General features: G+C 42.5%; 1 protein-coding gene across 1 annotated transcript; it reads right to left on the bottom strand.

The window, feature by feature from the left end:
• Window positions 1-3,159: 3,159 nt before the first annotated feature.
• EXOSC3 (exosome component 3) lies at window positions 3,160-10,232 on the bottom strand. Its single transcript, XM_075263869.1, has 4 exons — window positions 9,954-10,232; window positions 7,827-7,976; window positions 5,882-6,033; window positions 3,160-3,379 (listed from the first exon to the last, which is right to left on the bottom strand). The coding sequence occupies exons 1-4, from the start codon at window positions 10,197-10,199 to the stop codon at window positions 3,181-3,183; spliced, it is 747 nt and encodes a 248-aa protein (XP_075119970.1). The 5' UTR covers window positions 10,200-10,232; the 3' UTR covers window positions 3,160-3,180.
• Between the last annotated feature and the right edge of the window lie 910 nt (window positions 10,233-11,142).

Here is an 11,142-nt window from a genome sequence, read left to right on the forward strand (position 1 = left end):
AAAAAAAAAGTATTTGGGCTGGAAAACCCCTTTATTATTAGATTGATTGATGGTGGTCTGACACCCAGTATCACCATTGATTAGCGGTTCCGAACAGCTGATAAACAGAGATTGGAGAAGAAAGTAGACAGCTCAGTGTAGTGGTCAAACAAGATTACTGCAACTTAGCTGCTGTTGAAATAAATTGGAGGTGATCTGTAGTAACCCAGTTTGGCCACTCTACAAAGAACATAGTTACCTGCTTCCTGCTCCATTCTCAGACCAGCTGATCCATGGAGGTGCTTGACCACTACCAATTTAATGGTGATCTATCATTAGGATAGGTCATTAATATTTTAGCTTGGAAAAGGCTTATTCCTCCACTACTACTTCTGTCTCAGTGAAGTCACTTGTCCAGGGATGATTCCTTCCTGTTAGAGCCCCCAGGCATTCCCCATGTTGGGGGTGCCGCATTTTTGGTTACAAGTTTCTACTTTAGTCCCCTGGCTTTTGCCTGACTAAGCTAACTCAAACTCCAAGCTTCCTGGATCTTTTTAGCCCCTTCCAGTCTTTTGGCAGGCTTCCGGGAGGGCAATACAAGGAGTAAAGTTCTGCAGAGCAACCAGCAGGATTTCTTTGACCTCTTCTCAGTTCATTCTACTGAGGTCAGCTCCAGTCATTTTCCAGCACACTGACAGCAGTGCCCGTCTACCTTCAGACTGTCAGATGTTCTACAGGAAGTAGGACATAGCCCCTAGGTTAGGTAGGCTCCTTAAAGGCCCCCTGCTTTCCTCTGCTGCCACGTCTTCAGGTCGTCCTTTTAAGGAATTGTTCTGGCCTTGCAACTATTCCCAGATTCTGCAGTTAAGTTTTATGATAAACCATGCATTAATCTTTCCAAATCTGTTCCTGGGCAGCTGGTGCCCCTTTGATGGTAGTATGCTCTTGAAAACATCTGGAGGACGCAATAGACCTTGAGAGATCACAGATGAAACATTTTTCCTACTTACACAAAACCTTCCCAGACACCAATTGCCACCTCCTGACCCCTTCCCACAGTCAGGGAACTTGGTATCTTCTCATTCTGTTCAGACAGGTGCTCACCAAGGACTCTAGAAGAACTTCGCTCAGGCCAGGCACTCTTGGCATGCCTGAACTGAGAACTTGGGTTTCTCCCTTTCAAGCCCTCCACTGCATGTAGGTCTTTGCTTGCTTGGGATGCGATATTGGGTGGCAGGGGTGACAGCTGGACTACTAGGAGCTACGGCCCACCTGCTTGGCGACACTTTGGATCCTTGATGGAATGCTCATCTCTTTTTTTTTTTTTTGGCTGGAAGTCTTGTGCATTGACCTTCTTCTAGGCCATCCACTCCTCCCTTCACCAGGGACTGTCAATTTCTGGTGGAATGTTTTTTTCAGCTCCCAAGTGAGATGGCTCTCTTAGATCCAGTCTGGACCTAAAAAAAAAAGCCCTTCTGCTTTGTCTCCAGAAGCCAGATGAAATATCTGCTTATCAGTGGCATCTCTGGAGTTAGGTGTATTCCTGTCTTTCATTGATTCCTTTGTTCCATTTTCCGCATCCCATTTGCTTTAGTGCTGCTTCCTACTGTACATCATAGGTCTTGCTATAGTTCTTCTGCACAATCCCTTTTATATCTTTCTTCCCCAGGGAACCATGATCCCCCAGGCCCGTTTGTGCACTAAGGGAACCCCCACCACCAAATCCATAACTCATTATCCCATCAATCTTCATCCTCCTGGTTCCTACAAGTAGTGACCTCTTTTCTTCAGGCACTCTCCTGTTCCTCCTGCCTCTGCTAAGACAGATCTGTTTTTGACTAGGCAATTCAGGCTTCCTCCCTGCTCTAAGTATGCCTTTTCTCCCACACAGATTTGTCACAAGCCTCTCAGGTACAGAGATCTTTTCCAGTTATCCCACGGTCCAGTTCTGGCATCCCAGGATGCACACTGTCCCTTAACTCTATGTCCTGAACTTCAATGCCACCTTCCTCATTTTCTTTTAGCATCACTTCATTGGAGTTCAAGTGAGAACCCTACGCTTATCTACCTTGAGGACATACCTCATTTTTGTCAGACTTGGGACTCTCTCTGTTCTTCTTTGCAGTTCAATACAGGAGCTGGCCGGCGGCCATTTTGGGGTGGCCTCTCTATGCTCCTGTATCGAACTACAAGAGCAAGAGAAGCCAGAAGAGGCGGAGTTGCTGCAGAAGAAGGAGGCGGCGCAGGAAAGAGCTCTCTGGCAGCAATGGGGATGCGCTCATTGGCCTTTCAGCGCTGTGACCCGCCCTCATTGCTGCGGAGAGCTCATTTGCATATCGGTTAAAACCGGTATTTCTACGGAACGGCGCAGTGGAGACCACGTCTAAAGGTAGGAGACAAATAGCCTTTCTTAAGGCTATTCCGGCGTGTTCATTAGAAAAAAAAAAGGTACTTTAATGGTAGAATCCTTTTAAGTTTGGCAGCCTCCAGGGAAGCTCTCCTGCCTTCTGACTTTGTTCTTCCTGGTAGCTCTCTTGAGGTCCATGCTTTGCTTCTACTTTTTAGTCCAGGTTCCCAGGAACAGAAACTTCTGTTCCCACCCTCAGAGACTGCTTTAGGGCATCCCATGGCGCGGTGTCCCCCAATGATATTAGCGAGAAAACTGGATTTTTGTACTTACAGTAAAATCCCTTTCTCATTGAATTCATTTGGGAACATATCCCACCCTCTGCTTTTTTTATTTTTTTTAATTTCTGGATTGTGGTCTTTGGGTGCTCAGGCCATGTTGATGCTTTCTTTGCTTTAGTCTTCTCCAACTGCTGTTTGTACAATCTGATTAACCTACTGTCTATGGAGAAGGTATTACCCAACACTTTTTTTGTATTCCTATTGTCGAGCCTCCTAGTGGCCAGTCTTATACCCATGGTGCTGTGTTCCCCAATTAATTCATCTAGAAAGATTTTGCAACAGCTACAAAAATTACGTTTTTTACCTACAACTAGTGAGCTATATCTTATTTTCTTCACAAGTTGCAATTGCTTCTTGGGGGTCTGTGAATTACCTGAACTTTGCAATATTAACCAAAAATACCAATCATAAAATTATGAAAGTCAATACAATTAAGTGTACAGTCAAAATAATAAAAATATTACTTTATTAAAAAAATGTATTTAGAACATTAATGTTGAGCTGATTTATACATTAATCAGAGAACTTTGAAAAGACCTGTTTCCTCTGTGCTGCAGTTAAATATTCACAAGCTTCCAAAATATTAGCCACTATTAAAGTCTGTTGGGTGGTTTTAGCTTTAACCCATATTCTTCCATTCATGCCAATAACTAACTCCATTGGAAATACATTCATAAGTTCTTGCATAATGTCATTCTGAGGTGTTAAAAGCCTGAAATGGAGAAAGAAAAGAAGAAAGCGGTTACTCATCGGAGATAAAAATTTCAATAGCAAATGAAGTCAAAGTGGCAGATTCATAGGGATTGGCAGGTATTACACCACTATTACTACAATGCTTGCTGGCATCAGATGTGCCACAATTTAAGAGACCAATGACCTTTAATAATTGTAGAAAATGTGCCAACTAGTAAACAACTTAACAGATTCTCTGCCTGCTACATCATAGCAGCAAACTGTTCAATTTGAAGAATTAGTCAGTAACATTGAGATGGATTCCATCCCAAAATTAGTGGCAAATTCCACTTTGATTTTGCCTACTACGATTGCTTAGAAAATATATAGAAATCTGAAGCAGATGTCTGCCCAACAGCACTGAACAGAAGTAGGCCATGAAAAGGAAAAGGGGGAAAGGAGTATAACCTCTACAACAAAAATAAGCCCTAGTTTGTCAGGTTCTGTCACATAGATGGACAATAGGCATATTGTAAGCTCCCAACCATCCAGGAAAAGTTCCCCGCTACCTCTCGCAGGGCAAATAACTGATCAACCGCTCCTAAGTCCCACCTTGTGCCTCTGGGGTGCTGGTTCCTGGGTCCCAACTCACAGCCGTTTACTCTGCTGTGGGCTTCGCTACCTATGTGACAAGATGTCAGGTGCCACCCCTGCTTACTCCCACAGATGCAGACACTCTCTTACAGCACCTTCCCTTTGGCATAAAGGAGAGCAGATAGAGGGGGCACAGTGCCACTACCACACAGAGTAGAGAGAGAAAGTGCCAATAAGTATGTTAAAGACCCACTGAAACTGCAGCCTCAATTGTGAATGTAAGTTAGGGCGGGTTCATACCAGCGCCCAGTCTCCGCTTTGCAGGTTTCCGTCTTCTGGCCGAAAAACTGGACAGGAGACGCAAACCGGCAGTCAGTCTTCAAACCCATTCATTTGAATGGGTTTGCAAAGTGTCCGCCCGTGAGCCTCTTCTGGTCTCCGCAGCAAAACTGTTTTGTTTTTTTGTTTTTTTAACCGGACACAGGCAGACATGCAGGACTTTGTATCTGGTTGAAAAAAAAAATAAAAATAAATTTGCTGCAGAGACCAGAAGACACTCACGGGCGGACTCTGACTGCTCAGTTTCGGGCTCCTGTCCACTTTCTCGGGCAGAAGATGGAAACCCATGAAGCGGAGACCAGGTGCAGGTGTTAACCCCACCCTTCGGGTGTCTCGCTTCGGTGCCTTAAAAATAAGACCTACCCCTAAAATAAGCCTTAGACCTTTTTGCGGAGAAAAGCATAAGACCCTGTCAAATTTTCGGAGAAACACGGTTGCCATGCGAGAAAGGAATAGAACTTGAAATGGCAGCGCATATCATTTAGCTCCTTAATTTTTACACTTTGGGCTAATTTAGATAGCAGTAAAGTGACCATCAATAATGTTCTGACAGACCCACTACAGCAACACAGATCACCATAGAGTCATAAGAACTTCAGTCAATTAGTCTATTATGTCTGTACAGACATTTTGTCTACAGTCTAGTGTAAACATTGCAGTCCATAAAACCACATGGATTCCCTGTTTAGAGGCTGGATGTTATATACTTTCTGTACACATTATTGATTACGATAGTCTACTGAACCATCATGGATTTGTAGATGGTGAAATATTATAAGATATTTATTATATCCAGAACCACAGATATATGGACCCGCTGAAACAAAAGACCAACAATGAGCGATGGACCCCATTGATTATAACTGGGTCCGTGGTGTAACTGCTTTTTTTTTTTTTTTTTTTTTTTTTTTAAAGAGGACCTTTCATGGTTTGGGGCACAGGCAGAGTTATATACTGCTGGAAAGCCAACAGTGTGCTGAATTCAGTGCACTGTTGGCTTTCCCGATCTGTGCCCCGGGTAAAGATCTTTTGGTCCCGGTACCATAGCTCTTTACAGTCAGAAGGGCGTTCCTGACAGTCAGTCAGGTACGTTCTTCTTCACAGCAGCACCTATTGCGCTGTACAGTGTGAGTGGGGAGGAACGCCCCCTCCCTCTGCTCACAGTGCTCGTCCATAGACAAGTATTATCAGGAGGGGAGGGGGCGTTCCTCCCCACTCACACTGTACAGCGCGATAAACTGCCGGATGAAAGTCAATTTGAAAGTGATTTTTGTGAGACTTAAATTTTAAAAGAAAAATAGTCTTAAGTATCACACTTTGTATAATTATGCATAAATCTTAACTGCCACAGTTTGTACTGCAGATGTGGGGATTCAGAACAGAGACTGGCTTGTTGCATTCTTGTACTCTCAATTCAACAGGGTTTCCTTTACTTGGTAGCAAGAAGCACACAATACTTTCTGTTGAAGCCATTCCATTGTAAGTCAATGCGGTTGTCAGGGGCACTTTAAAAAAAGACATAGATTCTACTACAAATGAAAGCAATGACAGTGCCAGTGTGTACAAAGCCTTAGCGTGCTAGGTGTAATATAAGTGTGGAGTTACTTACTTTCTCACAAGTCCCAAGGAAACTTTAAACATGAAGCCATCTTGTCCAATGACTCCCATCCCATTAGCTTTCCCAGAGCCATCTATACATGCCAACTCTGGCTCCATGTCTTTATTGGCAACAATGAACTGGCCATAGACTAGATCTCCAACCTGCAACACAAAAATATATTTGTTATATAATTATTGTTAGAGACAAAGCTCACAAAGAAAACATTTAAAGGCCCTTTATCTTTCTTGAAATGTCAGTTTTAAAAAATACTTTATTTTTTTATGATTGGTTTTAGTGGGGTGGTACAAATAGGGGATTTTCTTAAACCTCTGCATTGGGAATCCTTCTTTTACTCCTTTTGCAAACACATGCATAAACGGACAACTACATAAATAAAATTTCAGACTGTGGTGGGGAACACCTCTTTTTTAATATATAAAACAAAAGTATTAAACAGTTTATCAATTTATTCATACATATTCGCGAAGAAGAATAAATGAATTCTACAATTCGGCGGTCTAAGAAAAACATACTTCACAATAGGCATTACGGGGAATAATATAGACTGACAGGGAGTAGAGTTTAGGCCTTTTTATTAAGCATGGGCTTCTGATTCAACACATGATGGATATTTTCCATTAACCCATTGTTAGGCCTCATGCACGTGACTGTGTGCTAGCCATGTTTTTCACCTACATGTAGGGATTTGCTGTCCGCTTGAAAAATCAGACATCTTTGTGAACGGACACTTAAGGACAGACACGGACTGTAATAGAAGAACGCACCCGATGTCCCATTAAATCAATGCAAAATGTAACAGACACAGCTACTGTCCGATGCTAATGTCCGCGCAAGACATTAGCATCGGACACTAGCTGTCGGACACCGACGGTAGTGTGAACGCCTCCTTAAATGCTACAGTTTAACATGTAGGCTGTTCTTAAACATTGATGTTTCAAAAAAATAATCACATTTAAATTGGGCTCATTCTCTGTCATTGCAATCCTCTTGTCTTCCCGCCATAGGATGATCAAAAAGGTTTTTACAACTGAGAACTTCCATAAACAAGATATTAGCAGGCAGAAAACTCTTAAGATCAATGGTTGTAACAGACACCAAAGTTCCTCAATGCAAAGACACGGAGATCAATGGTCATGCAGTGATTTTAATGAGCACAATTTGGACTTTCAGTGGGCAGTTCTAACAGATGTTGGCTCTGGGTAGGATATCCTAATTGAAAGCAAAGTCCTAGAAAGACCCTATATGACCTTTAACACATAATACTGGTTGTTAAGGCAGTCAGCAATTTCCCATTGAATATTTAAACTGCATGTCTGAAAGGTACGCTCTAATATCCCCACATGGAACCAAGCTATTGAACAGTGCTCTGAAGTCAAGCAGAAAGTCAATAGGAAATTCAAGGTGTATGTTTATCTGGCTGTTGGTGGTAACATGAATAGGTCACTAACACCTGCCCTGTAAGAGTAATCTCAGATGTGGAGAATTTACTGCAGATTTTACCTGCAGATTAAGCAAAATACAGTACAAGACAAATGGATGCAGATTTTACTTTTTTCCCCAAATGCTGCAGAAATTTAAGTATTGTATAGGAGGATAGAAAATCTGAAGCCATACATATTAAATTTTAAACTGCTGGAGTAGCAGATTTTGAGTGATTGACAAACGATCAATCACATATAAACCTACAAACATTCGTCCTATAGAGCAAATCATCAATTAACGTTAGTCACAACCAATATCGGCTGTGTTGGCTTTTTACTGTCAGCAGTAATCGCTTGTGTATGGGCTTGACTAACAGACCTGTGGGTGATTTGTATATTGTAACCATGTACTTTTCCAAATCAATAGGCGCTGGTCAGAAACCTTTGGGTTGTACTTCTGAAAAAAAGTTTTATTAACATCATTTTAATAAGGCTACATGGTGGAGACTCACCTTCACATTTGGTCTGTTCTTTTTAGTTGCACCTTCAAAGGCCAAAAAAGATAGCGAGGCTTGATCACTGCCTGCAACGTCAAGCTTGAAAATATCACCAGACTTCATAGTGACAATTCCAATAACATGGTCCCCCTTCACCGGAACATACTGAAGAAAACAGAGGCGCATTAATATGGTTTTCTAGACTTATTATTGCAGTGTGATGTGTGTTCTGTATATGCTTCTATGTCTAACTGTACCCTAATCTCTGCTTTCCTCCATTATCATAGAAGTCTTGGTCAGGTAAGATGTTACAGTATGTTACAGATGTTAGTATGAGAGACTCACATAGAGGCTCTCAGTCTTGCAAAAATTGTGACTTCTGGTACATACAGCCGATACTGCAGGATTTCACCTTTAAACATACAAAATCATATATAACCACTGCGGCATACACAAGAACAAGGAAGGGGGAGGGTAAGTGAGAAAGGCAGTGGAAGTAAAGTAAAATAAAACTTATTAGGTGTCCCTAAAGCATATTATATTAAAATTGCTTCATATGGAACTGGAGCGTTAAAGTCCCCTCTTTATCACTCCTCAGGGATTAACTAGAATTTATTCACCAAACAAAACATGCCAATATGTATTTTATGACATGCAATTGCCCCAAATGTGCTTTTTGACAAAAGGTGGTTTGGAAAACACACAGTATTGACAATTAAACAAAATATTGGCGTGGCTTATTCTTATAGTCCTGTTTTATATGGATATGGACTTTTCTTATATGTGGTGCCAGTAAGGCTATCACCTACAATCCTACAAGTCTCCAGTTTACCTTATATAACTCAAGGTAATAGCACTATTAGGCCCCGTTCCCACGGAGTAACGCGCTGCTCATTTAGACACCTAAACACGTGTCAGAGCGAGGCGCTTCATAACAGATCCCATTGACTTCAATGGGTGCCGGCTTATGTGCGCTACACATGGGAGGCTTTATAACCCATTTATTTCAATGTGTAGCGTGCGTAAGCCGGCACCCATTGAAGTCATTGGGATCTGTTATGAAGCGCCTCGCTCTGACACGTGTTTAGGTGTCTAAATGAGCGGCGCGTTACTCCGTGGGAATGGGGCCTTACATAATCCTAACCCTCTGACAACACAATGGTAAGAGGGCTCTCCACCCCTGATATGCCAGGACCCAATACTCCATGTCTCAGGGCACACCAGTAGACACCAGGGAGAGATGAACTACTCTGGCTGTCTGTGTGTCTCGGGGCCGATTTACCACTAAATTTGCGATATGGCCAATTGGTTCTCAAACTTGGTGAGGGTCCTGGATATTGCAACCATCCCCAAAAAGGTCTGTTGTATAAAAAAAAACAAAAAAACAACTTTGCATTAGTCATCCTCATGCCTGAACTACAAACATAAAAATATTTTTGTCCCATATGGCAAACGTAATAACAACAACCAGGATATAGGTAACATATAAAAGCAAAGCCCAATTAGAAAATGGGGCAAATGCAATTTTATTTATTTTTATGAAATTCCATCAGCCTGAATGTTTTTGTTTGGGTTTTTAGCAGCTTCTCGGTACATCTTACAGAACACTAAATTGTACCAGCAGGATCTATAATCTCTCCCACAAAAAATAATGCCAACATACAGCTCTGTGGTCAGAAAAACTAAAATGTATGCACTTTTTCAAAGTGGGGATTAAAAAAAAATGGCTTCAGCAGAAAAGGGTTAAGGGTATAGCTTCATGCTTCTGCAAGGCCTGGTTATGTGAAAGTAGCATCCCAGAGGTTTCAACGTAGATGGGAGACTGGAGTGAGTAAAACCTAATATGCTGTGTGTCCAGTAGGTGGCGTCAAACCCGGCGGGTTAGGGTTGTAGTGGCATAGTGCAAAACCTGAAAATGCTGAGGAACCTTGTATGCTAGCTATAATGGGGTGGCTGGGGGCACAGAGACAGCGCCACCTACTGGATCCACTACACACCTGATTTAAACCACTCTATTCTAGGTTTCAATGGGAGACATTCACGTCACGTGACAACACTATACTAAACACGTGGTATTTGGGGGGGGAGAAGCAATCAGATTACACACAGACTATGTAGTGCACGCGGCGCAGAGAGCATTACCCTCTTCTGTTGTGAGTCCACCCAGTACACTGCCGGCTCCCGATGTCTGAGGAGTCCACACTTGGTTACTTGCAGGTCCTCTCCCTGGCGCGTCAGGCCGGGCCCACACAACACCTGCATCCGCTTTGTGCTTGAGGAGGCAGCTGATAGGGACAGAGGGGCATCTGCATCCTGGCCTGGCAGTAAGAGCACATCACCCGGCAATACAATCTGCCCCACAGCATCCTGAACTGGCGTAGACAACATGCTGCCAGTACCTGCGAAACTAAAGGACCTGTGATGACGTCATGACCATGTGATCAGTCACGTGTGGGAGGAGTAGGGCACAAGCTGTGTTGCTCTAGTGCAGGGATAGGGAACCTTCGGCTCTCCAGCTGCTGTGGAACTACAACTCCCAGCATGCTCCATTCACTTCCATGGGAGTTCCAAGAACAGCAGAGCAAGTATGCATGCTGGGAGTTGTAGTTTTGCAACAGATGGAGAGCCGTAGGGACATACTAAAAAGAATGAAGAAAAAGAATAAATAAAAAGAATGAACATTATTACCAATGGGGAAAGATGTAAAATAAAGATTTAGTGAGCTTTCTAGGTTTAAAAGAAATGGAATGAACAGGATATATCTGTAGTCTATAGTGGAATGAGCATATATTCCATAGAAACAGATGTATAATACTTTTCCTGTGCCAGATACACCAGGAATGAACAGGATATATCTGTAGTCTCTAGTGGAATGAACATATATTCCATAGAAACAGATGTATAATACTTTTCCTGTGCTAGATGCATCAGGAATGAACAGGATATATCTGTAGTCTCTAGTGGAATGAACATATATTCCATAGAAAGAGATGTATAATACTTTTCCTGCGCTAGATACACCAGGAATGAACAGGATATATCTGTAGTGAATAGTAAAATGAACATACCGTATTTTCCGGACTATAAGGCGCACATAAAAGCCTACGATTTCCTCAGAAATCGTAAGTGCGGCTTATAGTCCAGTGCGCCTTATATATGGATGGAAGCGGCGGCAAAGTCTGCGTGCCACTTCCATACATACATAAAAGGCACCGTAAGGGGGCATTCACACTACGGAACGCCGGCGTTACAGCAGGGCTGCCGGACACTTCCTATTCATTTCTATGGGAGCCGGCATGCGAGCGCTCCCCATAGAAATGAATGGAAAAAA

The sequence above is a fragment of the Leptodactylus fuscus genome, chromosome 1, assembly GCF_031893055.1.
Source record: "Leptodactylus fuscus isolate aLepFus1 chromosome 1, aLepFus1.hap2, whole genome shotgun sequence".
Lineage (NCBI taxonomy): Eukaryota > Metazoa > Chordata > Amphibia > Anura > Leptodactylidae > Leptodactylus > Leptodactylus fuscus.

Bases quoted from the DNA above. Each gene is read 5' to 3' on its own strand.
- EXOSC3 (XM_075263869.1), bottom strand. From the start codon at position 10,199: ATGTTGTCTACGCCAGTTCAGGATGCTGTGGGGCAGATTGTATTGCCG. The intron at 7,977-9,953 runs GTAATGCTCTCT...TGTTTTCTTCAG, and splicing joins TGGACTCACAACAGAAGAGG to TATGTTCCGGTGAAGGGGGA. The intron at 6,034-7,826 runs GTGAGTCTCCAC...TTTGTGTTGCAG, and splicing joins AGAACAGACCAAATGTGAAG to GTTGGAGATCTAGTCTATGG.